The sequence below is a fragment of the Clinocottus analis genome, unplaced genomic scaffold (assembly GCF_023055335.1).
Source record: "Clinocottus analis isolate CAN_PGR_092001 unplaced genomic scaffold, fCliAna1.0.p SCAF_5, whole genome shotgun sequence".
Taxonomy (NCBI): Eukaryota; Metazoa; Chordata; class Actinopteri; order Perciformes; family Cottidae; genus Clinocottus; species Clinocottus analis.
Window position 1 is genome coordinate 4951689 of NW_027176207.1, and position 27525 is coordinate 4979213.

Here is a 27525-nt window from a genome sequence, read left to right on the forward strand (position 1 = left end):
ACACACACACACACACTTACAAATGTCCACATGGCACCACATATTACCTGAATTACAATCTGATTAGGTGCGGGTATGGATATGAAATCCCCCTCCTCTTCCTCAAGCCTTTATAGCATACTGTCCAGATTAATTTTTTTCTCTCTGAATCTCTCCACCGGCTTGTTTTTGCCAAAAAAGAATCCCATCAAAATGCTGTTTCATCTCCTCTCTTCCTCAGTTTCTAAAGGCATGGTGCATTTCCAATTGAGCAAAAAAAAAAAATCCTTTCAAAATCCATTCCAAAATGTGTGTTTTTGCTGGCAGATTGTTCTTTGTCAAAAGGGCATAAGTGTTTTTTTATGAGCCTGTCAATCAGGAGTGCACACCGTCACCTGATAATTTATCCAGCTTTACAAGGAGGGGGGAGCTGAATTAAGTATTGTCAAACACTGTGAATATTTCATGACTGACCAGGGGTAATTTGACGAGATGTGGCGTGTTTCTGTCTTTACATGGCGTCCATGAGAGAGTCATTCACTCCTCACAGGGATCCGGGTTCTTTGCACGCGCCCTCAGGGATAAATGACACCTTCTCAGGTGGTGTAGCGTCACAATATCTGCGTCTCTGAATTTATCTTAACAATCCAGGAATAATCTTCCATCTCTTGCTTTTTTCATCACCTTTTGCACTGAAATCTTCCACCTTGCAAAAAGATGATATCGTAAATACACAGCTTCATTAAGTTGATAGATTGGACATGCAACATGGAACAACCCACTCACCTTGACTGTTCTCCGTCTCACACGTCTTTCCCTCTTAGAGGTCGCGAGCCTCCGTTGTTCTTCATCAGTACCCATTAGGAGACTAAAGCGAGGGGGAGATAAATCTCCAGCTCGGCCTTTTCATAATGTGATATCATTGATCCGCTCTGGGAAATTGTTCTCTTTTTTTTCTTCCTCCCTTTCTCCTCGCTACAGGAGGTCAGAAGGCGGGGTCAGCCGAAGTAGGGAACAAATCATTGCGTTGCCCCGAGGACGCTTGAGCAGGGCGGATGCATGTGGCGCTAACCAGCGCGCTCTGCTTGAAGGGAGGCTCTCTCAGGCCGATGAGATCCTTTTACTTTCCTGGAGGAAAACCTTGAGCCACAGTGTTACTTTAATTCCCAGAGAATTACAGAGTCCATCCTCTGCTGACTTTGGTCTTCAAGTTGTCAGGAGGTCGGGGGGAGTCATGTGTATCCCATCAGGAATTGCAGAGATGAAACACACAGATAAAAAAATTGGCAGAAAGACACATGAGCGCGCACACACACATAAGGCCAACATGGCATGCCAGAGGAGGTTTGCGGTGGATTAACCTCAAGGTTGCCGGGTGGGTGAGCACAGCAACCGGCTCACAATTGGGATGGGAACCTGCCGCTGAGCCTCACGTAGGTGAATCCTCCCCATGCCGGGAGATTGGAAGGATTTACATGCAAATTGTTTGTGTGAGAGTTGGTGTGTGTGTGTGTGTGTGTGTGTGTGTGTGTGTGTGTGTCTTTACAGTAAACCGGTTCTATCTGGGCCTGTGCACATACATTCTGTAGTAGCAGGTTAATGGTGGGGGGCGGGTATGGGCTTCGGTGTGTGAGGAGATTTTTCCCGCCTCCCTCTTGACTTAAAATCTGTCAGTTTCAATCCAATGGGCTTGGCATGCCTCCAGCTGGTTCTGCTCTCTGCCGCGCACGTCAGTGGGCGTGCTCGTGTGACAGAGGGAAGGAAAGGAGAGCGGCGCAGATCCCGCAGGATGGATTGGAGGTCAGCCAAAGCGGTTAAAACCTCCCCGCACACATATGCACAAAGTACAGCGTGAGGCTCGCTGCCCGAGCAGTCATTAATCATTTCAAAAGTAGCAATGATATTTCATCTTAATTATCTTCTACTTAATCAGTGTCTTGACGGAAATACCGAGACGAACCAGATGAACCCGCACACGGTACTTCGTAGGATGACCATAGCTGTGTGATGAGACACGACTAACCACTATTCCTGTCACAGCTGTGTTAGTTTGCCAAAGCTTAGTTAAAACGACGTCCTCAAATGTCTTGTATTGTCCACAACTCCAAGTGCATCATTTTTACGGTTTTAAAAAAACAAAACAAATCACATTAAAGAAGCTAGAATCAGAAAATCGTCACTGTTTTCTTAAAAAAAAATCGCTAAAACCGATTCATAAATGATCAAAATAGTTGGGAATTCATTATAAGCGTTGACAACTTCTTGATTAATCTGTGCAGCTCGAAAACACAAGTTTTCTTTCTATCTTTCTTTTTTATATAAACACAGCCAAAGGAATCAAATATTCCCCCCCCCTCCCCCGGAGAACATCTCGGGTGCAGCCCAGAATCCACAGGAATTCTGTTTTTATTGAACAGTTCTCCGGGACGTGATGTTCACCTCGAGCCAAATGCTCAGCCAAGGCAGGCAGTAATGGGCCCTGTGGGTAGCTGGATGCATGCTTAAGGCAAAGAGTAGCGGGAGTGCACTTAGTATCTAGTATATATATACATACTGTATATGGTGTAGAGTTGGGCGGTGGATTTCAAGCATTAAAGGAGTCTTTGAAAGCAGTACGTGACTTTTCACAATTATGAACTTGGAGCTGTCAGTCCGGTGGTAGGGCTGCTGCTACTGTAACGCTGGCAGACTTATTTTACTCATGAATTGAAACACCACTCAGCTCCTCTTCCTCAGGCAGTCCTGGTCTCCTCTCCCTTACTCGGCAGCACAGTGGCACCTGAGCTCGGAGCACATATACCTTGTCAGACTCCTTTCTGCAGGAGTTTGCATAACGCTCACTCTTGTGGAGCATGAGTCAGCTTAAACATATAATCTTATTGTCACATGACGGCAGCGCCTGCAAGGTCGACCTGCCCGTCCTCAGCCGCTGTTCTCAAGCTCGTGTTGTGGGCCGAGGGCTTCGTTATAGCGCGCGCACACACACACACACACACACACACACACACACACACACACACACACACACACACACAGAACAACCCCCCCCATGAGCACCCCTTCAGCGTCTGTGTGGCTGGTAATGAGAGCCTCCTGTGCTGTCCCACCGCTACATGTGGGGCCCACGGTCATATTGGCTGCAGACTACACCACTGCCAAGTATTAGACCTCCCCCCCCCCCCCCACCACCACCACCCGCTCCTCATCCAGCCATACACCCACCCCCCTCCAACACGTCTGGGTATGACAAGACACTGTGGAGGGGCCAGGGGGCCCGAGCATTAATGAGTGCTTAAAAAGCCATGAAACGTCACACTTTGACTGATAACCTCATCTATTTCTTTTTGCTCGGCAGCAGGGGGGGCTGGGTGGGTGACGGCGGCCCCTCATATTTTATCACCTAATTCAATTTCAGCAGTATTTTACATAGCGTGGTCACGGCGATAACACACAAACAGCATCGGAAACATGACACGAATATGAATTACGCGCCGCTGTCTCGGGCTCGGCTGCTGATTGCGCCGTAAGAGGAGGTTTATACATGTGCCAATAACAGGTTTATAATCTGCATCTAATGCATCGCGGAGACTTGTGGCTTTCATTGCGGCGTTATCTGAGCGCCGCGGCGAGTAATTGGTTTTCCTGCGGCCTCCGCGTAATGTTCATTTGCACCGCAGAGATTTTCTATCAACGTCTGGCCAAGAGTTTGGTAAACATTCCACTGAAACTGAGAGAGAGCTGTTTTGTTTTCATTTAAAGGCCTGATCTCTTTTCCTCAGCATTCATCGACCTGTAGGGCCATCATGGACATCATTTTTCATGCTCCTGACGTCGGACCAGCTGCTTCTCAACCATCAAGCCTGCTTTTTGGTGGCAGCATGGGTGGGAGGGTCTCTGCGTGAGGGTGCCGGGGGATTGGGTGGGCGGGTGGGTGAATGGATGGATGGATGGGTGGGGTCAGGCCAGCTTTTGTGGGTGCTAAACGGACTCAGCTGACGGGACTAAGCAGCAGTGACGGCGGCCTAAATGGCCACGCCGGCAGACACGCTGAGGGACAAAGGAAAATGGAGGGAGTCAATTTGAAGGGAGAAATGCGTCAGACATTGATGAACAGGGTGTGTGTGTGTGTGTGTTTGTGTGTGTGTGTGTGTGAGAGAGAGTGTGTGCTGGAGGTGACCCCTCTGGACTCGTGGAAGGAGTAATTGAAATGCCCCGTCGATGTGATTCCTATTCATTTGGCTTTAGGGCCAGCTCAATCTCGCCGTCGCCCACACGAGCATTTCCAGAGCGCTAAATCGTGTTAGGTCGTTTACTCAAGGCCGTGCAATACTCTCAGAGCCAAATGACAGCACCATGAGAACAAATAATGGAATTACACTTTAAACCAAGTTGTTTTTTTACTTTGAAGGAAGGACATTACAGGTCAGCTGTCAGAAAATGTTGATAATAGAATAGTAAAGGCTTCTTGACTCAGTGTGTGTGTGTGTGTCGGCACACTGCAGGGGGTTTCCAATCTCCAGGCGGCCTGACTATTGGACTGAGCTGATGATAATATGGGATGCAGACGGTGTTTAGCTGTATTTGCTGCTCCAGCTGCCGCGCAGCGAATCTGCGCCGGTGTCTGTGTTTGTATTGGGTGTGGCGGGGAGGCGGTGGGCGCTTAAAGGCAGCACGGACATCTGTCTCCAACTGCGAGACCGTCCCTCCACCCCCTCCAGACCCTCTCGTCACCACCACCACCACAACACACACACACACACACACACATAATATCCTGTGCGGGGCCGTTTCATCATGGTGTAATGGTTGATAGGGATCGGAGGGGGTCCACTCTGGATAATGAGAGTGGCTTCTGATGGCGGGGGCCCCTGTCGGGACCCAGGGTTCGGACAGATATTGCCTTGGGGACCATGCTTCCCCTTCCAGAGAGGACAGAGAAGACGTTCATGCGAGCGCCTAAGCAGTCTTGTGAAAGGGATAGGAACGTACGCATGTGCTTGGTTCGAGGGTCTGAAGCGGGCGGTGCGTGTTTGGCGTTCACACCGAAGCAGATTGGCCCGTGTTGGGGACGAGATGGGAGCTGACGGATGGACGGAAGACGACCTCCGTCCCCCACAACAGCGCTTGAACCCGAGGACGCCTCTCTCTCTCTCTCTCTCTCTCTCTCTTTTGATTCCCCTCCCTCCATCCCTCGCTTTGCTCTGCCTGCCAAGGGACTATCCGTCATTCTCTCTCTGCCATCTGAATATTTATTCTTGAGGGGGTGCTGTCACACACACAGACACAGACACACACACACACACACACACACACACACACACACACACACACACACACACAGTCCTTGGAACATTAACGACAGCGATAAAGCCATTTAATTAAAAGTGAGGCTGAGCTCGCCCCAAAGGTGTTTTTTATGTCCAATTAAATGCTCAAATGATGCCCTGATATACAGCAGGGCCGTGCTACTTTGTCCAGTGGTCACAGATAAATATTACTTGCCTACAATAACAACACATAGAATAGATTCTTTCTCCTCCGGTGTTTTCATTTTTTTGTAATTTTTGCAATGATTCAGTGTTATTTGTAATTCACACATCCATCAGTGTGCGTCACAAGCTGATGAATGCTGCCTGCAGATGGGTGTCGTTTGTTTTTTCTTGTGACTAATGTGCTTGTCATTGTGTGAAGATGCAGTCTGACAGCAATCTGTCGCAGACAAGGAAGCTAAAAGCCTCACAGATCTCATTTGGATTATTAGATGTGTTGTGTTTAGGAGCGGTTGATGAAATCTTCTCTCATGATACACCTGACTTCATATTGGGACGTTGACTTGTGGAAATTACCCCTAGAAACGATTATCGCTGCGACTCACGATTTCTTTTCTCGATTCATCGGTTTGCTATAAGATGTCAAGAAATAGTGAAAATGTTCAACCCAACAGTTCAAAACGCAAAGATATTCAGTTCTCTCTCATATCCGACAAAGAAAAGCATCAGAGCCTCACATGAGAAGCTGGAACTGTGTTTTGGCCTTCATGCAAGAAATTAAGGCAAAAACTATTAATTTATCAAAATACTTTCTTGATTTTCTTTTTGATTGACTAATTTATTCCATTCCATTGTTGCGGCTCCTGGAATAATACATTCATAAAGTGATCAAATGATAATATGACCTGAGGCTAAAACAATGAATTAGTACTTGACAAATCTACCCATTTCGCGCCCTGAAACACGCTGTCAAATGTTGTTGTTCCACACAGTATTGCATTGACACTTCATAAAAAAAGAGTGCTGTCTCTTTAAGAAAGAAGGGAAGAAGACGTGCGGTTACAGCTGAACAAAAACGTGATCAAATGATGATATGAGTTGAGGCTAAAACAATGAATTAGTACCTGACAAACCAGCCCACTCGAGGGGCCCGGCAGTGGTTGGTGTCAATAAAACATCCCGTACGGCCTCAACATTGCCCACAACCGTCCACAAACTGTTGAGCGTGCTTACAAGAGCTTTAAAGATCCAAAAACCAAGCTTTAAAAGCCGGCAATACTCCTCATGGGTCAACAACATCCCTGCTGGACACAGATATTGTCTTCTGCTATGTGTTGTCACATTGGGACTCTGGTTGTGGGATGTAAATTCTGCATTTTTCGGGTTTCCATTCCAATCAGACATTGTATTTGAAGCACATGCGCTCCTTATCTGTGTGTGTGTTACTGTGTGTCTGTGCTCTGATTAAAGCTTGCCGTTCAGGCCCAGTGGTGGGGATTACTTTGGCTTTGTTGAAGGGCTTTAGAGAAAGGGTCAAAGAGCACCCACTTAATATGGGCCCCAAAGGGCCTCATGGGTAATTGCCAGTGCCTAATAAACTTCTAGACACCCTCTTTTCGCTCCGATCTGAAGAGTGCGGAGGGCAGAACGGGAAAAAGATCAGGGGCCCCTGGAGCCACAGCCTCCGAGTGGCGTGTGACAGGTCATCGCGGCGGTCCTTTCACCCCGCCGCATGGTAATTCAGACCCGGGGTGCAGCGCGCCGCCCAATTTCCCCCCTCTGCTTTGCGTGATGGGTTAGGTTACTGAACAATTTAGTCAGGGTTTTCGTAATCTGCCGTGAATAGTGATCGAGAGAAATGTCAGCGGCAGGTACGGATAAGGTCAGGGGTGGTGTTCGGCATATTATTCCAGGATTGGAAGGGCCAATGGGATTTGGAGTGCCCCAAACGCTCTGTGGCTAAGTAATTGGCCATCAGGATATGGGACTGACTGAAGCCATAAGTGGCAATAAGGGACAGATCTCTTTTTATTTTTAAAGACGGCGACATAGTGGTCCAGAAGCCCACGATGAATTGCGTAGACGTGCATGTTATCAGGGCGAAGGCAAGAGCAAGCTCCTTCCTCCTGAAGAGGAAATGAAAAATACCCCCTTAAACACGGACATGACCTTGATTACAAACAAAACAGGCTGATTTATCTCCGCGCAGACACGCCCACAATCTCCCTCACTCAAAGAGGACGCTGCGCTATCTTGACAAGAAGAGGAATGAGTCTTCGCGGCGCGCGGCCTGACATTGAGATACAATGCATTTTTCACACGCAGCCAGGTATTTCAGATAGAGAAACGCCAAAGTCTAGCGAGGTTATGCGGATGGATTTATGGACACTTGGATATACGGATGGTGATGATAATGGTAATGTCCTGTGATGTCGTCGGGGGTGGCGTGTTATTAATTACATGAGGCGGTGACTCCCCCCTGCTGCCTGGGACACGACATCGTTGTTGTTTCTCACAAACACACCCACCCATGTATAAAGACATGCGTGAATAAAATGTACAAGCACACATCCAGTGATGTATCAGTATAATGATATGACGCTGAGGACAAAATGAAGACATTTACAGACAAACACGAACACGTACGAAGTCTCTGTTTGCCATAAACTTTGTTTTAGCCACTGGCATCAATGAAAGCCGACACGGAGCATCAAGTTTTTACACTTTTGCTCTTCTTTGTAATAACATGTCCTCATTCGTTTGCTTATTTTAGTCCTCAAGGCCTCCCGTATCAAGTGAACATGGGAATATAAGCTTTGAAAATTGTTTTGTATTCTATTAATTCTCAGGGCAAATGTAAATAAAACACTTGCTACTGGAGACACATTTCAGAAGGACAAGCCCTTGAATTAAATGCACAAGAAGAACATCTGGTTTTACACGGGTTTTTGAATGAATGGCGTTGGGAAGAATACTTCCAGTGCATAATGCTCCTGTAGAAAAGAAATGACGTGTGCTGAAAGCAGAAGCTCAGACTGTCTTACATCCCTGTGTGTCGTGTTAATGAAAAGGCCAATATGTATTCAATCCCCATCCATCAATCTATCTGACAACTCAGTGATGCTCCTAAATGTCGTGAACGGCTTCTCTGGTTTTCTCATTCCCTAAAGAGGGCCGAGTCTCAAATGTTAATGGAATGGGGGCCGGCTCATTATTCCAAAACCAAAATGTCCCAGTGGACTGAAAGCCCATTCGTCCTTCAGCCCAAAGGTCCATTCTTCCGAAGGTCCATCGCTCCGAAAATACATCAAACGCAAGCAGATGGCTAATGATTCATCAACTGCATGGAGATGGTTGGACCATAACCAAGTCAAGGATGGCTGCAAGGCCTTAATCTGTGCTAATATTTTACTTATGATCCGAGGTGTTCTTAAGACTTTATTTAATAAATGTAGGTAGGTTACTGTCTCAGAAAATCGGCTTGAAAAAGCTGTTCAATCGTAGCAAAAGTAGTATTTACAAAATGAAGACATTTCCACCCCTAATCTTGAACGTGTACATATTTCTGCTGACACCTGAAAGGTGAGGCATAATGCTAGCTATGTTATGTTGTTAGCTATGTGAGTGAACCAGAGGATGAGTACTTATTATTTAGTGTTAAAGTGCTCAATCAGTTTGGTCTTATTCTGTCTTTACATCCATACGTATACACTTTAGAAATGTGTTCCTCCCCAAACATGGGGAGAGAAACAGAGGCGGTAAGGGTTTGACAGGTTTGTTTTTTTTAGCAGCAATATTCAGAAGTCTATGAAGAGCCCAAACTAGAAGAGTAGCTTCTGACATGACTTGCTCTTTTCGAGATGAAGTGGCTGAGTCCTCTCTTCCTGTCGGCCTCAGCAGAGCTCAGCGCACTCAGGAGGAATTGGAGTCAGGACATGAGCGGAATGTCATTACGTTGATATAACTTATTAATACCTCAATGAGATGTATCAATATAATGTAAGGGAGTATGCAAATCAGCCATGCTCTCCTCTGGCATCAATTAATCATCCGCCAACTCCTTGATGTCCAAATCTCACATCTTCCCTTCGCTTCAAAGAGAACTTTGTGGAATATTTGAGGGTTTGAAATTTGAAACCCTCCAAATGCTATTTTGAAAGCGTTGCTGCGCGTTTTTAGACATTTCTTAATAAATGCAGAGGAGAGATTGTGGCGTGAAAGGGAAGTTTGCGGGGAGATGCTCTTCAGATCAGTTTTGGGGGGGGATGGTCGGGGGCAGTTAGGAATGGAATGAAACCCGTCTCATTGGTTTATCCCCTTTGTACGTCCCTGGAGTGGCTGAGGCCAGACTTACCCTGCAGGCCTGCATGGCTTCGGTCTCTGAGGGCCAGTCGGCCGATGTTGTCAGTGCATCATTCTCGAGTACAAAAGCATCCTCCACACCTGTAATCCGAGAGGTCACAGAGCCTTAGAGACTGAAATAAGAGAGAAGAATTCCAATGCCTGCAGGTACCAGGCAAGATGTTGGCTGCAGAGAGTTGCATTTGAAAGTAAAGAAGATAAATCTCTCATGTTTTATTCATGGAAAAAGAGAGTTATTTGTTCTGGATTACAGTGTCTTCTTGCTATATCCCCGATTCAACTGTTTTCTTGATCATGTATCCAAGTGGTTTTATATATTTGCGGTGTATGTGTGTGTATCTGTGTGTGGGTCAGATTAAATAATGTATTTACTGTGTGTGTGTGTGTGTGTGTGTGTGTGTGTGTGTGTGTGTGTGTGTGTGTGTGTGTGTGTGTGTGTGTGTGTGCAAGCCTCCATTATTAATGTACCGTGGCGCCGCACACATGACATGACTGGCTGAAGACCATAAGGACGCCATGTTGGATTCACAGTCGTACATTATTTGCTTTGCTTTAGTCCGCCCAGAGAAACAGTAGAAGATGATCCTAATTTGTGATTTGCACTTTATTGGCATTCATCTTGTTGTTGTTTTTAAAGGCCACATGTCAGTACAACTTTAACAGGACGTCCTGCATTGAGCATGTATTATTATGAGGTGTATGTATGTGTTATGTTATGGGATATGGGCAACACTGTTATGTTGTCATTGTGACTGTCAAGGCATTCAGGACACTCTGCAGAGTCCAAGGCAAATTTCCCTGAGCGGGACAATAAAGTTTATCGTATTTTGTATAGACGGATAAAGAAAAGTGTCGTCGACAGGCGAGATGAACGCAAAGCAGCCTCATGAACAAAGACGTTCACACACACTGTAACCAAGTCTCTTCTTTTCCTCTGTGCTTGTTTTCAACCCCAGTTCTGAGAGATGACTTCCGTCAAACGCCCAGTGACGTGGTGGTAGCAGCAGGTGAGCCGGCTGTCATGGAGTGCATCCCTCCCAGAGGCCACCCGGAGCCCACCATCTCCTGGAAGAGGAACAACATCCGGGTCAATGACCGAGATGAGAGGATCACCGTAAGTTTTGGAGAAATAATAACTTGTTTGCAAGCTCTTAGCTTTGTGTATTGTTATGTTCACACAAGCTCTTTTCTTATTTATTTCAAGTATTTTCCTGTGGTGTTTTTTTTTTTCATCCACTGACCAATCAATAATTCAGAGTTTTTACTTTTTGATGAGGACGCACTGATTAAGAATCAATCCGGCTCCATCATTGTTGATAATTGAAAAGCAGCATCTCTATTGAACTGCATTGCTGGTTGTTACATTGAACCATTCGAGGCTGTTCATCAGGAGACCACCTTCTAGAAATACAGAAGGTGGAAATACAGACTTGAAAAGCCACTATTTGGGAGCAAGCACGTGTGTACACACTGTGCCCGGAGCGAGACTCATTGTCAAACAGTGTAGGGAGCGAGCAGAGGAGCCATCTGTCATGAGACACTGAAAGTGACGGAGTGGCCTCCCTCTAGACTAACATGCCTCAATATCCTGTTTCCAACCTCTTTCCATTTGTCTTCTTTCTTCCCCCCTCCTCCAACACCACCTCTCCTCCACTTCCTCTTGATCTGCTTCTCCCTCCTCCTCGTCCTCCTTCTCCTCCTCTTCCTCCTCCTCATCCTTTTCCTCCTCTTCCCTCTCTGCCTCCTCCTCCCTCCTCCTTACCTTTTCATCCATCTCCTTCTGTGCCTCTCTCCTTGGTCTCCGTCTCCCCTTTTTGTGTTCCTCAATTTTCAGATGCGAGGAGGCAAATTGATGATTTCCAACACCAGGAAGAGCGATGCTGGCATGTATGTGTGCGTTGGAACCAACATGGTCGGAGAGAAAGACAGCGATCCCGCTGAGTTGGTGGTGTTTGGTGAGTCATTTCTGCGGCGTCCCGTTAAATTACAGTCAGCTTGCAAAAACACTGCGTGGAAAATGGAACATATGGGAATTATTGTGATCTAATTTATCATCACAACACTACTTCCTTTGACAGAGAAGTCCGTATGGAATCATTGGAATAATAATTGTTAAGGTTATACAATGATATACAAATTACAGTGTTAATGGTCTAAGTTGGAGTCATTGGATTTTGTCAAAAGTATTGGACTTTAATAAATGTCCTTTAATTTAGTAAAGGACATCCGTGTAGCGTAAGTAACTCTAAGGAAAGATTTGTACTGGCTCTGATAGTAAGCCTCACAAAACACACTGGATTTGTTTTCTCCTGGCTGTTCGTTCTCTCCTCAGCTGATGCTGCTGGAGCGGAAGATGAATGTTTCCCTTTCCAGCTGCCCTTTGCTTTGCTCTCTGACCTCTCTGCCTCGCTTCCTGTCTTTGATTCTCTGCTTTGCTCTCAGCAGAGCGGCAGCGTAAGCGCTCCCAAGTGTGTATTGATCCAAGGAAACAGATAGACGATTGATATTTTCTTTTCAGCCCCACCGAACCCCTCCTCCTCCTCCTCCTCCTCTTTCTCGTCCTCCTCCTCCTCCTCCTCCTCCTCCTCCTCCTCACCCAGATGCTGCTCCTTTCCAACAACAGTAAACCTTAACCCAGTGCATGGTTCCTGAAAATGACCAGACACTTCCCCCTTCTATTTAATAGTCCTGCCATGCGGGGATTTTGCAGATAATAGCCAGTGCCCATCTGCACTAATTTCTCTCTGCTGTCATCGTTTTTAAATTATGATCACAATAAGAACTTAAAACCCTCACCTGTCTCTCTGGATATATGTACCAAGATTGATTCTCCCACATGTTTGAATCTTGTTATGCACGATCCTGCTTCTGGTTCCTGTAAAGTTGTGGTGATTTTGGTTTTAGTTTTTGCCATTCATTTCCGCTGCAGTCACTATTCATTCTCATCTGCATCACAGTCCCGGCTGCTGCAAGAAAGTAACTGCCCTGAAGGGGTCATTTCGGTTTGGTACCAGAAGCATTTTTCATCTTCTCTTCGTCCTCTAATTTCAGAGAGGCCGGTGTTCACCAAACAGCCGGTGAACCAGGTGGTGTTGGCAGACGACACGGTGGACTTCTTCTGCGAGGTGCACGGAGACCCGACGCCGACTGTCCGCTGGCGGAGGGAGGAAGGAGAGTTGCCCCGGGGCAGGTAGGCAGGAAAGGACAGCTGTTGCTGTCTGTTATCTGCCCCACGCGGCCCCACAACATCGTCATCATAAAAAGAAAAATAACATTGGTGATCAGGGTGTTACTTAGCAACGTGTTACATGTCCAGTCATGATGATAGTAAATCTGAGCTGCTTCCAATGTTCCACGCTGAGCGAGGCAACATGTGAAAAAGATTGAATTATGGATGATGTTCTGCGAGTGGATGTGTTCCCGCAGCTTGGGAAGGTAAAGTTGGAGAAACCAGCAAGAGCACGCTGGATTGTGTGTCCAGTGTCCAGCATAGGAACGCGGCCCATTGATGACAACTCTTTTCCAGTGACAGTAGCTAGCAGCTCCAGAAGGCGCTAAATGTCACGAGAAAGTCGCCAAGTCGGCAGCACTGACAGTCTGTCCCTCCAAGGCCACGCCCCCAAAATGATAAACAGTGTTAGTACTCGCAGCTGTCAAGCTAGCAGCTTTCGGGAAACAGTGGCGGTGCAATGAGTGCATGGACAGGTAGCGACCAATCATTTCATTAAGCCTCAATACAATGATAAAACGGGCATATTGCAGTCTTGTGACAGCTACAGGTACCAGAGCCTTTCAACAAATATAAAAACATGATTTATTCTAAAATACATTTCTCACCCTGGCTTTAAGCCAACAAAATTACAAACTACAGTTTTTATTTGAAAATAAGATGTTTTTGGCGGCCTAATGAACGGCAATTTCCAGCCACAGTACACCTCTGATGGTCATCCAAACAGCTGTTGAGGTGGCCCTGTATCTTTTTTAAGACAACGATAGTAATAGTAATGCCAGTGATGGTACATGTTAGCAGTCATGTGACATGGTAACACAGTGGCTGTTGGAGCCTTTGTGGGTTTGACTGGAGGAGACTTTAATGATCCCTCTGGGGAAACGGGGTAAATGTTCCCTCATTGTCAGCAGGATCCAGATCTCCACAGGGAGCTTAAAGCTATAAAACAATAATGTAAAATTCATCATACCCAGTCATTCACCGACTGATTCACTCATTCTGCCGACTGCGGTACAGCAACACTTCAGATAGAAAGAAAAGCAGCCTCATTCTGAGTCTGATAGCTCTGCATTTTGTTACATTTCAACGGTTCAATAGACCGACAAAACTTTGCGGTTTGCATCGAAAAAAGAAAAAGAAAATCACAAACGAGTGCAGTTTTCAGCGCCTTCGTGTGTGTCTGTCAATGTCTTTCCAGATTTGAGATCCGCAGCGACAACAGTCTGCGTCTGACCCAGGTGCGAGGTGAGGACGAGGGCACTTACACCTGCGTGTCAGAGAACAGCGTGGGCAAAGCCGAGTCATCCGGGACCCTGCAAGTGCACGGTGAGACATGGGCACGCACACGGAGCGTTTCAGTCGCATCCCATCCCTGAAAGAAAAATCTCTGTCACTGACTGCCAGCTGGCTGCACGGGCACCATGTAGTGTGAGCGCGAATAGTGGACTCATTTGATGTAATGTTATGTGTGAATAATGAGGGAAAAACGCACCACAATGTCGAATTTCCAGGAAGCTAATGTTGTTATAAATGTCTCATAGAAAGTTTAATTTTCTTCTTATAATTCCTATCCGCTGTTTTATTACATATCGTTCAACAAGTGAAACTTCAGTGCTCTGGCACAACATTAGATTCCCACTCTAAATACATGAGTAAATTATTTGCACAGATGGACAGTTTTGCTCTGATGCATCACAAAACACCTCCCAGTTGCTTCTGTGTGAGATTTGCCATCAAGTTATTACCAGTGTCTAAGATGTGAATATGATATTGGCCACACGAAGTCAGTAAACAAGACGGCCAGAGCGACGTGGCTGGTTTCGACTCCCCTTTTTGTGCCACTGGTAACACTCTGTTAGCTGAAACTATAAGAAAGGACAAGTGAAAAAAATGGATTTTGAGTTCCTTTTCGAGCCTCGACTCGTCATCCCTCTGGAGAGAGAGCCGAGATCAAAACGCAGTGAGATTGCATTAGAATAAAGTCAGCCCTTGAAGAGAGGCACTGGGAAGAGAAATCTGTCATTTGTGATGATAAAAGAGAATATTTAGGGTTTTGTTCTGTAGCATTTAATCCTGTTAGCAGGCCCTCCACTTCTGACAGCTGTCATCACATGTATGCTCACGTACTTTATCCATATGCATGCGCCAACTCACAGATACACAGAATATTTGTCTCATGCATTATAATAATCAGTTAGAATGTGATGTCACCTCTGTAAAAACCTTCAATTCTAATATGTCAACGAAGTAAACAATCATTTTAAACCTGACTTCATCCAATGTTCACACAATGCTATTCAGAAATATTTAATAACGTAATGCCTCACTTGCATATTTACACATATTTTCAGAAAGATTTTAATACAACATAATTTGTCTAATGTAATAATCCACTGGCGATGTTGTATGGTGATAGCTATTAGTAAATAATTAAATGTGAATAATAATAAATTCTTCTCACTATCTGTTTATAATACAGCACGTTGAAAGAGCTTCTAAATGTAGCAGCGGAATGAAGAAGTCGTTCAGCAGCAGCTGTTAGACAAACAGAGTTTGATTCATGGGCTGGTTCATGCAGCTATTACGGCCCACAGCATCCCTCCCCCCCTTAACACAACCTCAGATCAATCAGAACACAACCTCTAATCTTCACCTGTATGTCCACATTCAGTCCATCATCCCTCCGTCTCCCCGTCCCGTCCTCCTGCCTGATGGGGCCGCTTCATTTCCATATTACACAGCAGCCATGTTGTCGTGTCATATCAGGGTAAACACAGGCGATGCTCGTCGTATTAATTATGGGCCTGTTCTATTTAGCGTGTCACAGTCATTCCAGTGAGACGGCACATTGTACCCGAGCCCACCTAAATGGAACAGGGCCACTATTAACGTTATTAATTACACCTGCAATGACTATGGATGCTGAATAGACCTGAGCGGCTGTGGCGCTGCAGAGTCTCACTCTGTGTTGCCCAAGTATTTCATCGAGTGTCACCGCTCACTGTGACCTCATCATCTCATTCATCTGCCTTCTTTCCTCTTTTCTTTTCCGCCCCTTTCTGCATCACTCCATCGCAGTCGGCCCGTCTAGTAAGTATTCCATTTCATCCCATCGTGTGTGTGTGTGTGAGAGAGAGTGTGTGTGTGTGTGTGTGTGTGTGTGTGTGTGTGTGTGTGTGTGTGTGTGTGTTAGAGAGAGACTGAGACAGACAGAGAGAGAGACTTAACAGACACAAGAGAGAGACAGTCATACAGATTTATGTTGCCATGTTGCAACCAATGTTGTTTGTTTTGGTGCTAACTATGAATCAAAAGTCGGCTTTTGATTGTCCACAACTGCACCACAGTCATGCTTCAGCTCATCTCGGTGGAGCGTCCATTGCATTTTCTTTTTTTCATATTACAGAATAAATAAATACATTCCCGTAGTATCATGGTGCTTCAGTAATATACTGATCAACCACATCTGCTCTGACGATTCAATTTCCTCACTGGGAAAAATAGTGGCTGTGTGCTTTGACATTTTTCCAGTTAACAGAGCGGTGTAGTCTGGAAGCTGACAAACTGGTCATTTAATTCCAGGCTGCTGCGACACGATAACGTCACCAAGGGTTCTTGTGTACTTGTGGTGATGAAATGGCACAAAGCTGTGAGAGGAAACACTTCTTTTGTGCGCTGTGAAATCAAAAGGTACCAAAGTCGAACCTTTTCAGCATGGAAGACAAAATATTGTTGTCTTCAGGAGTTTTTCATTACGATACTGGAAGACAAACATGTAGACGAGGGAAGGAGTTTTACTGGTGTCTGAGGAGTCGACTGTCAGAGCGGACGTCCACTTTTCCCACTGTCACAACAAGAACAACGTTTCGGTTGCGCAGCGGAGAGGACTCTGAGCGTTTTTGGAGAAATTGTCTTTGTGTTCTTCACGTCTACATCTCTTCATTTCTTAAAGGGCCTTGAAGCTTCACAGGCTCACACCATTCCAACATTTCATCTGTTTCAACCTCTCAGTCCCTTCATGTGCGTGGGCAGGGGCCACTGAGAGGGATGAAGTAACCCTTTTAAGCTATGTCACACATTGGTAGAGGGCATCAACAGATTTATGTCCATTAGCGGATCAGTTCTCTGCTGCAGAGGTTTGGGCTAATGGGGTGACTAATGCCTCCACACCACGTGAAATCAACTTTTCTTCACACATGTTCAGCTCTGGTATTGCGTCTTACATCTGTTCACAACAACACAGCAGCCAAAGAGATTGTTTCCAACACTTAGTTGTCAGTATTGTTTTATTAGTAGCCCTCTGCTGTTAGTGTGCATTTTGAGACTCAGGACTAAATGAGAATACTTAAAAGTGGCAACAGACAACTTCCTCCTCCCCTCAAGATTTACAGAGGTTGGACTAGCGGATCGCTTTCGCTAGCAGCTCAGCTACCACTAGCAGCTTAGCTACCACTAGCAGCTTAGCTACCACTAGCAGCTTAGCTACCACGAGCAGCTTGGCTACAGCTAGCAGCTTGGCTATCGCTAGCAGCTCAGCTAACATTAATTGGCTGCAGTCCAAAAGCAAGAAACGACCGTAAGAATCAAATGACACAATTTCAGTGAAAGCAAGGCTTTTTGCAATCTTCTTAATTTGTTGTACTTCTTGATGATAAGATAAACCAAGTAACTTGACCACTGACACTTTAAGCAATAAGAATATGTTCTGAATGAAGAAACTAGAGCTTTATACATGTTAGATGGTTTATATAACATCTAACATTGCCTGGCCATAATTTCCATGTCAACTTTGGTCAGAATAGCGAATTGGCTCGTTGGATAACTCTTACTATAAGTCCTCAGACTAACACACCAAGCATGCTCAATCATAACTGTGCTAGTTGCCCTTCTGAGCTTACCCTGGATGCTGAGCAAAAGGCCAAACTAAACCAAGACCAATGCTTCATTCGGTCCGTATTCCATTAAGATTGTTTAATGAATTATAATTACAGACCTTGACATGATGTGCTTTCAAACAACTTGAGTCTGTCTCAAGCCTGACTTAACTTAGCCCTGTCTGTAAACGTGCAGCAAGACTGGGAGGGAATAAAAAAAGGAAATGGCCCAGAGAAGGAAAACCACCGTTCCCCCACATTTTGACCTCATGCCCTACATCGTGTGTGTGCAGGCAGGACCTACAGGCGACCTTCCTTTTGGCATTTTATCCAGTCGAATTTCGTTGTCATGGACTCTCTGGGGAAGATTCACTTCTCTGTCTTGCCTCTAGAAATACAGAGCTGCTACCATAATTTACACTATTTATAATTATACTATTCTATTTAAAGCTGCGCCAGCTCTCCAATTTATATATTGATGCTGGATAAATAGGCAGTAGTTCTGGTCACAAAAGTCCCGCTCCAAATTAAATAAAAGCGTAGATGAATGACGGTCCGGCTGTAATTCATCATGCTTATGAAATAACCCCCTCCTCAATCATGATTGCCGATCGGAAAACCGGGTCAGGGAAAAGGGTGTGTGTGATATGAAAGGGTGAAGCTGAAGCCACATGCAGCAGCAGCAGCAGCAGCAGCAGCAGCAGCAGCAGCAGCAGCAGCAGCAGCAGCGTGAGAGTGTGTTTACTCAGACGTGCATGTGTGAAACAGGCTGTCTGCATCAGCGTGGGACTGTGACAGCTGCCTGTCACATCCAGGCCCCTGAGGAACTCCTGCTGGGAGCCAGTGTGTATGTGTGTGTGTGTCTGTTTGTGTTCCCCCTCGTGTGTGATAGCATCAGTACGTTGGAGCAAATCACACGTCAAGTGTGCGTTTAGGGGTGCGGGGGAGGTAAGACTCTTTGCTTGTAAGCACTTTGTCAACCTTTGCGATGCGATTGAGCGACACACGGTGCTCACATGACTGCGGCGGAACAGATCGCACTCTGATCCGTCTCGGTGGGAGCACAGTGTGTGGTGCACAGCTGAGCCCCGTTTAAAACATGTGTTTAGTTTTGGGACTGTCTCTTGAATGTGTTTCTTCCATAAACCCAAATAAAGCCGAGATCAGCAAAACCAGACAAGAACGCCGATACGGCCGACTCTGTAAAACCCTCGAATGCAGCCTTTATATCAGGTAATGTGAAAGGAGCAATATACCCCCAAAACAAAAGGTCTAAAACGTCCCAAAAGACCTTTAGAAAATTCCTGAGCTCCATTCATGAGCTCATGGAAATCCAATTTAAACAAAACATTTCCCAATCATCCTCCCGGTAAAGGATTTTCACAGAGTTTTCCAGACTTTTTATAACCTTTTTAGATTTTGTATTTCTTGATGACTTCTGTCAAAGTCTGTTTGCTAATATTTGCTTTGACTGTTTAACGGCTCCACTCCGCTTAACACCATTTAAGAGGAAGCTTTTGCTGGCACCAGAAAGAGCCGAGTCAGGTGACCACTAGTCACTATTCGTATCGTTGTTGTTAGAACTATTCCTTGTAGGTTAGTCCACTTCTCTCATCTCCTGTGTCCTACATTAAAGTCAAACCTGCTACACCTCCACCACACCCTGACTTTCAGCCTCGCTACATACAGCAAAGGGAACTCTACTTCCTGCATCAGCACTGAGGAATAACACCGTTAGTAACTCCAGAGTCTTAGAATATGAACTTGATTGCCAGATACGAGACTGGGAGCAAGACTACGTCAGGGGTCGGCAACCTTTTGGATCACAAGTGCCATTTTTGAAATTATCTTGTAAATCAGTGTATCGTTTCAAGACGGTGGTAGATGAAGTTTAATTATTGTGACACATACAAATGTATTTTTATGTGCAGAATGCTGCCATCTGAGTTGAAATCATTATCCTACTAACCTTCAATCACTCTGTAGGTTGACTAGGGCGGGTCTTCACAGAATGCGGATGGAGAAACTTTGTAAACAGACCGCGCCAATGTCTGTGAAAGAGGTGATTTGACATGAGAGGTCCATTTTCCCCCCGAAAAAGATATTTTGAACGTGGTTAATGGCACACGTGACTATGGTTGCCTAACCCTGCACTCCATGATGTGGTCCCTGAAAGGGCCCCAAGCAATACACATGGGCAGCCAAAATTAGTAATGAGTGTCAGGCAACCCTATGGCGCCTTTTTTCTCTTATTTTCTGTCACCCATAGACGATGCTCGGCTGAACTTTAAATGGTCATTTTGAAAAGTCAGGAGTGGCCATAAGTCTGCAGCTTTTAAGAGGACGTTTGCTCCTCATCACGCAGTAAAACACAAGACCAGCCGCTGCGCCACCAGTCTGAGGCTCTTATCGAAAACGCTGTGGAAATGGAACTCGCGCTCTTTGTTTATTTTTGCTTCCTCGGCTTGTTCTGTGTTCTCAGCCCTGCAAGTCTCCGGGCTCATCAGATTCCTATGTCAAGCGTTTCATTCTTTATTTAGACCTCCCTGACTCAGCCTCCCGCAGCTATCAGTTTATGTGCCATCATTTTTGTACACCCGGTTATATATTAAAATTGGAAAATTAAGGTACCGGGGCGTTTGATAAACAGTGACAGCATTTCTGTTTTTGTTTCGTTTCTTTTTTCACAACAAAAGCTGTCATAGCTTAAAGCAAGAAGATACTAAATGACTGCAGAAGAGGCGCTGTGCAAACAGCTTCCACAGCAGGCAGGCATTGTCTTCCAGATTTCTGTCATGTATATTTCAGCTGCTCTGCTACGATCCGTCTCCCGGTTTCCATCCCATGTATGGATGCTAATGTCTCCGCCTGCCCTAAATCTAAAGCTCAGTGTCGCGCCGAGTGCACCCATTATTGCTAATTATTTATTGCAGCCTCAGGCAGTGTGCCTGGCTTGCCTGCTCAAATCAAACATTGTTATTCTCCAGACAGGGCTGTGTAGCGCACCGAAAACAGCATTTTCATAGTCTGAATATTCCGGGCTGTCACAGTATTTGGGTCAAAGTTATGCCGTTGAGTCAGGCGTGAGGGGGAGATGTTCAGGTGTTGACGAGCTTCTTTTTTTTTCTTCCTCCAAATGGCCTGCTTTGGCACGGCACAAGTGTCTTCTGTCCCGTGTGTTTGTCACATCTGTGTGAGCCTGGAGTTGCATTACATAAGAAGGAGTATTACACTGCATTTCTTTAATATTTCAGGCCTTGCATCAGTCCTGACAGAACGTTAAGGTAGCTGGGGAGTGGAAGCGGCGGCTCACATCCAGGGCACCGGGAGCATGTTTGGACTTTGACCTTTAGGGTTAGCGGAGGGAGGTAGGAGGTATAGGGGGGGGGGGGGGCTGCATCTTTGACCCCAGGACATGACCCTGCCCATCTTTGAAAAGGCCCCCTTTAGCTGTGATTCATCCTGAGGCTGACACTCGGATCCCCTCCTGCTGTGCGAAGGGGCCCGTGGTGGAAGCAGTCTTTAGGATGGGGCGTGGCTGTTACCGGGACAGGGGGATGCAATGTGAAATGAGCAAGTCACAAAGAGGGAGGTTTGGTAAATGAAGCGTTGCTGTGTTTAAACCCAACATAACACCTTCAGGTTTTATTTTCTCTCACTATGTTTCTTTGGATTTTTAGTTTTTTTTTAATGTTTACATCAACTAGGTATATTGTAAGGAGGGAACACAACAACATCACATTCATGTAAGAAACCCCAAAGCCAGGACAGAATATGTGTCAAGGTGCATTACCACTTTTCAGCCTTTGATCCTTTTTTTTTCCATCCAACTTTTTACACTTCAAATAAGAAAATGCAAAACTGAAACACTGGCGGTTCAGCGTTTCTTTCCGTTAGTTGAGTCAGTCTTTGTATTCGTGAGGGCGCTCTCCACCTCGCGGTGTCCCTCTCGGTCTCCTCTTCTAATTGAGACGGAGAATAGGAGAGGAGCAGGAGATCAGGTGGGGAGATGAGAAATCAATTAGGACCGGTGGAAGGCGTCATTATGCATTCACACCCCCTCTGTGGAGGAAGGCCTGTCACTCGCTACAGAATCAATGGAAATCAAAGAGGTGTGTGTGTGTGTGTGTGTGTGTGTGTGTGTGTGTGAGAATAGACTTTCCCTCCTGCCCTCCGTCTATGTTCAAAGACATCTGATTAGCCTGGTTCCTGGGATCATTAAGGGGACCTACAGACCTGAATGCAGGCTCCTGTGGGTTCTGGGCTGGTGCTTGATGGGCTCTCCGCCCACCCAGGTGTACAAGATTGATTGTCATGGCATATAGTTTAACCAATAAGCATCTAGCATAGGCGTCATCAATCCAAGCCCAACAAGTCAAGGTCACAGATGATCTGTTTTGTCCCGATGAAGACAAATAGTCCGTATGGCCGAATAGTTCCAGGTAGTAAGGAGCCCCTGGGCCTAGAGTCAGGGGTCATCCTCAGGGCTCCCTCTCTCTCTGGGCTGTTAGTGCTCTCAGCTGGTTCACTCTCTCTCTTCATGTTGCGCTACACAAAGAAGACGGAGGGACGAAGAGAGAGCATTTCTATTCGCTTGATAACGTTCAAAGTAAACTTTCCGACTTATTTTTTTCTAAAAAAGACGGCGAGAGAGAGACGAGCGAGCAGCCGCTTGGCTCGCTCATCTCTCAGCCGTTAGGGGAGAGAGACAAAAAAGCAGAAATAAATAACCATCAAATAGTCGACAGATGATTTACTGAAGAGACAGACTCTCCGTTTCCTTTTCCTCCTTTGTATGCGTTTCATCACCAGTGGCTCAGTAAATACTATGCAGCAGTAGATGTTGTCTCAGTAAGACAAAACAAAAGTTTTTTTTTATGTGTTTTTTTTCCCGATGAACACACTCCTTAAACACTCTCCTTCAATTCTGCAGACTGCGATGGTACTGCACACAACCACGGGCTGAAGGAGCCTATTAACTCATTGAAAAGCAGTCCCGAGACTAACAGGAACAGCAACTTCTTGGTGGAAATGTGTTTAGTTTTTTTTTCCTCGAGGAGCTGAATTTAGTCTGAAGTTCCTCCTGTAGAAACGCTGTGTTTCTCAGTCTGTACAAACCTGAAAGTGGAAGCAAGAAGCAGACTCTCAGGCTTTCTATTGTCGTCTACCATATATGAAGTAGAGGGGAAGATAAAAGTTTCATCAACGCCGAGCGGCGTCTGTTCTCAGCCTTCTTTGACTTCACTTGTTTTGAATTGTCTGCATTTCTTCATCAATCTTTTTTTTATTCATTTTAGCCTTCACAGCATTGACTCTCTCTGTGATCGACGTGTGTGACGGCGTCAATATTTGCGTTTCTGCTAAAACTGTGTGTTACGTAAGGGATTGTTCTTCTTCTCGAGCTTCAAAACATCAGTAATTGATACATCTTTATATATGAACCAGAGGGATGGGTTGATTAATTCACACAAGCACATCCAAGGTTAAAATGTTGAATCAAGAATAATTGGTTGACTGAATCTGTGGACATGATAGATATTTAAACTGTGAGCAGCAGCTGATGATGGAATAACATCTGGGTGATCTCTCAGCTGCCACACAGCTGCAGACTTACAGTTTCCTCAAAGCACTCACTGTTATTTGAGAAATGTTCTCTTCACATTGTTGCCTCTGAATCCCAAACATAAATGCTTCGTGGTATTTATTGTCCGTGTTGGGGCAGTCAGGTGACCATCCACTACCTCCTGGTCCTTGTGGAGATAAAGAGACAGAGACTTGTCATCACTGGAGACCTGTCCCGGCTTAATGCACTCAATGTCGCCTCTGGCACGTTCTCACTCTACTAAACTCACTCAGCAGGCACGAAGACTTTGCTTCTGTCGTGCCCCCAATTAACCATTTCTCTCCCTCGTCTGCGTTGCAGTGCCCCCTCAGATCGTGGTCCGGCCACGGGACCAGATCACAGCCCCGAGTCGCACCGTAACCTTCCTCTGTGGCACCAAAGGAAACCCTCCGCCGGCCGTCTTCTGGCAAAAAGAAGGCAGCCAGGTAAGAGACTTGTTGTGACGCGTGTGGAGACGCAACCCTGACAGGGGTCGGGTTGTCTGTGGTCATTTGTTTCACACCATTTAAAGGTGAAGAAGGGGGACACTACAGGGGATTAAGGTAAAAATAACTTGCCAATATATATATTGGTTTTATAAATACATTTCCATGAAGAGAACACGTTTTATCAATGTATCTGAAAAGGAGGCATTGTCTTATTAAATATGTGCTAATGTTCATACATTTTCAGGACAGAAATCCGGATATTTGATAAAGCCAGGTTAAAAATGTAAGGCATTTTGGGTCTCATTTGTGTCACTTTCTCCGCCCGTGAAAAAAAACAAACATGTTTTAGTCATACCTTTTTATATAACTCAGGCTATGAATAATGTATATGAAAAAACCCCTCTGTAAAAACCTTCCGAATGTGGAAAGGAGATATCTTTCGAGGTATTTCCAACCGGATGAATCCGAGTAGGATGAGTATGAAAGCGGCTTAAAACAAAGACAGAGACCTTGTGATGAACGCAGCATCCCATAATGTTCTGATGTTAGTCGCAGCTCCCTCTTATGCCTCTCTGGTACACGTACTTTATAGAAAGCCTGCATCTCTGCTTCTCACTGTCATGTTCCTGACTCTCATCCTTAGCGTTTATCACTATGTACTTTATTGCCAGGGTGACTCAGACACACACACACACACACATTCATGCACACCTTATTTTCCCATCGTCCATACAGGGTATAATTCACGCAGGGCCTGTGTGTGTGTGTGTGTGTGAGTGTGTGTGTGTGTGTGTGTGGGTTTTGTGCATGCATAAGTATGAGTGTGAGAAAGGCGAGCGTGTGATAAGCATTGCAGCCTGTTGGAATGCGCTGAAAGGCCCGACGAGAGTGCGTGGGTGCCTGTAGTATGGCTCCCAGGTACAGATTAGAGGGAGGAGGCCTGGAGAATGTGTGTGGGAGAGGGAGAGAACAAGAGTGGAGGAGAGAGATAAAGAGGAGGAAGCGCGGAGGACGAGGAAAGGGGGGGTAGCATGTGGGTAGCATGTTGGTTTTGATAGCCATGCAGCGAGAGCCTGTCGTTATTTACTAAATGAAAAGGGAGAAGACGAGGGGTGAAGGTTGGAGGAAAACCACTTTGGGTGTCATTTCTTCTGAATGAAAGCAGCAAATGTGGATGCAATGACATAAATAAGTTACAGGCACTCCACAAGCGATTGCTTTTTTTGTTTTAATTTCCTGATTTTTAGCTCCAATATTTAGCTCTTCTGGAGGAAGCCAGCTCTGTGCTCTTGTTCTTCACTCCCTCGACATCGTGTCTCTTCTCAATGTGCTGGATTTTTATATTTTTTGTTCCATTTAGTGTTTGTACCGTTGTACGTGTTGCAGTTTGAGGACACTCATAGTCCCAAAACATTTTGAGGTTTGTCGTTTGAATGAAAGGTCAGAGTTCATCCGTCTTTCCGCGGTCGATCCCGGCGCTCCCCTTTCCTTCCGGCACGCTGCATTCAAACCATCCTCAATGTCTTCGCCGCATTATTTCCGCACGACCCAGAGTGTCTCCCGTACTTTGTTTTGTTATTCATCCTTGAGCATTCGAGAGAGCCACATTTCTGAGTTCCTATTATGCAAATTCTGATTCTTAATAAAGCTGCCATTGGAATAGCTAATGTCTGGCATTGAGGTCTGTGCTGTAGCTCGAGGGTTCAAGGCTTTTATTTCAATACTCGTTCTCTGAACAGAAGCGCAAAAAAAAAAAATAGAAAGCTTATATGCGAAGCTGATTAAAAAAAAAAGCCTGCATATTAACAATAACTAATAAGATTAATTTTGAAGTGAATTTCAGCCATAAAGTGTAGACGTGGTCATGAGGAAGTGAAATGAAAAGACTAATCTCGCTCATGTTCTCTCAGATCCTGCTGTTCCCCATCCAGGAGCCGTCGCAGTCGGGCCGATTCTCGGTGTCGCTGAGCGGCGAGCTCACCATCACCGACGTCCAGGTGGAGGACTCCGGCTACTACATCTGCCAGGCCATCAGCGTGGCCGGCAGCATCCTCACCAAGGCCCTGCTGGAGGTGGAGAGCGGTGAGTGAAAACACAGCAATGCCCATCTGATCACACGGATAGGTTATCAAAGTGCCCATCACATGAAAGATGCTATGATTGTTCGCGACAATAAATGTTTTATTATTTTGACTTTTGACTCTCACTGTTTTAAATCATGTAGTGTATTTGCTTAAGATCTGAAATCAGTGATTGAATGTGTTACTTAGTTTAACTAGGAGACCGTAGCGTCCTGGCCGAGACAGCCAGCATGTCTTGACACTATAAATCTTCCATTGTCTTTCTGTTGACCTCCAAAAAGACCCTCCGAGCATGCGCTCTCGTCACAAATCCCATCTGACAATGACAACAAAATGTATTGTCTGGCATCTATTTGGCACATTATTTTCAGAGGTTTTTGGAAGACAGTCCTGAACTGAATGACAAAAAGATATGGACAGGTTTGGGCATTTGAGTGAGACAAATATGTCTGTCAGTTTTCAGTTTGTCCGTTGTGGGCTACTGTAGACCCGCTCTGTATGACACAAACTGCTCGTTCTAAGGTCACAGTTATTGATTTCTTCATGTGATGATACACTAAAGAAAACATACTTATTCATATTATATTCCATCTCTAAAAAAGAAATATTCTGCTGCACCGTGTGAGTCAGCTCGCAGCTCGCTTTACGCACATTGAATGCATTTCAAGCCAAAGGAAATCAATATGAAACTCCTCTGTAAACGAGAGCAAGCCAAAAGAAAATGTCTCCCCTAATCTTCAGATTTCATTTTTTGTTACCTGATTAATAACTTCTCCCAATCTGTTGATTAAACCCCCGTGCAGCGATATAGATTCAGAAAGGCATCCTTCAAATCCGTCTCAAATTAAAATATTCTCCCCCGAATGAGCTAACAGCAGGAGTCCTTATCTGATGTAATCAAAAGGGACAACTGGTGATAGCTCTATGCAAATACCCCGCTGCAGCATATGCCCATAAGAGACCCCCCCTCCCCTCCCCACACACACACACACACACACACACTCAGGGAGTAAACAGAGATTTTGTTCAGTTCCTTCAACGTTAACTCCTGTGTTGACTCTTCACACTTTGGGTTTGGCTTCGAAATAGCTGATGATATCAGAGCAGAATACCAATGAGGGCGGGCTCCCACGTCTGAAGGCAAATGTCACACGGTAGGCTGAGTGAAGTGTTCTATTTTCCTCTCAGCCATTGCGTCGCAGGAACAGAAAAGACATACTTTCCGTTCCGGTCTCCTCTCCACTCCTCCATACTAAAGCGGAGCTCTGCTGGTGGGAAACACTCGTACCACGTGTTTACATCGCAGGTCGACCCTGAAGACAGAAAGGCCTGCGGCGCAGCCTTATATGTGCATGCCTCTCTGTGGGGACTGGAAGCAGGTTTCTCTGGTACATATGCAGGGTTTACAAGCAGTAGTTGTAGCCGCACATCGAACTGCGCGTGTGTGTGTGAGTGTGTGTCCATTCCGCCTCTTATTCCGTCGACTTGAAGCCCAGCGGTGCAGCCGATGTAAACGGAGCTGACAGCATTTATTTAATACGTTTTACATTTCCCCGAGCTAAGGAGCGATCTCATCAGATTCTCTCTCCGTTGACTTTCCGCCCCGTTTTTATGAAAGTGTAGAGCTTGATTTAGTGGTCCGGTACCAAGATGTGATCCCAATCCCATTTTAAGTTTAA

At 45.5% G+C, this 27525-nt stretch overlaps 1 protein-coding gene and 1 long non-coding RNA gene across 3 annotated transcripts in view; one reads left to right on the forward strand and one right to left on the reverse strand.

Moving 5' to 3' along the window:
- Positions 1–27525, forward strand: part of robo3 (roundabout, axon guidance receptor, homolog 3 (Drosophila)) — a 77855-nt gene that overhangs the window by 27093 nt on the left and 23237 nt on the right. For both annotated transcript variants that reach the window (XM_068599794.1, XM_068599795.1), the window contains exons 3-8: positions 10568–10725; positions 11446–11566; positions 12663–12801; positions 14039–14166; positions 23638–23762; positions 25676–25847. In XM_068599794.1, the coding sequence (XP_068455895.1) occupies positions 10568–10725; positions 11446–11566; positions 12663–12801; positions 14039–14166; positions 23638–23762; positions 25676–25847 (843 nt within the window). The remainder of the gene's footprint in view (positions 1–10567; positions 10726–11445; positions 11567–12662; positions 12802–14038; positions 14167–23637; positions 23763–25675; positions 25848–27525) is intronic.
- On the reverse strand, positions 10563–12731 carry LOC137802165 (uncharacterized). Its single transcript, XR_011079956.1, has 3 exons — positions 12408–12731; positions 11374–11617; positions 10563–10676 (listed from the first exon to the last, which is right to left on the reverse strand). It is a non-coding gene; the product is annotated as an uncharacterized lncRNA (long non-coding RNA).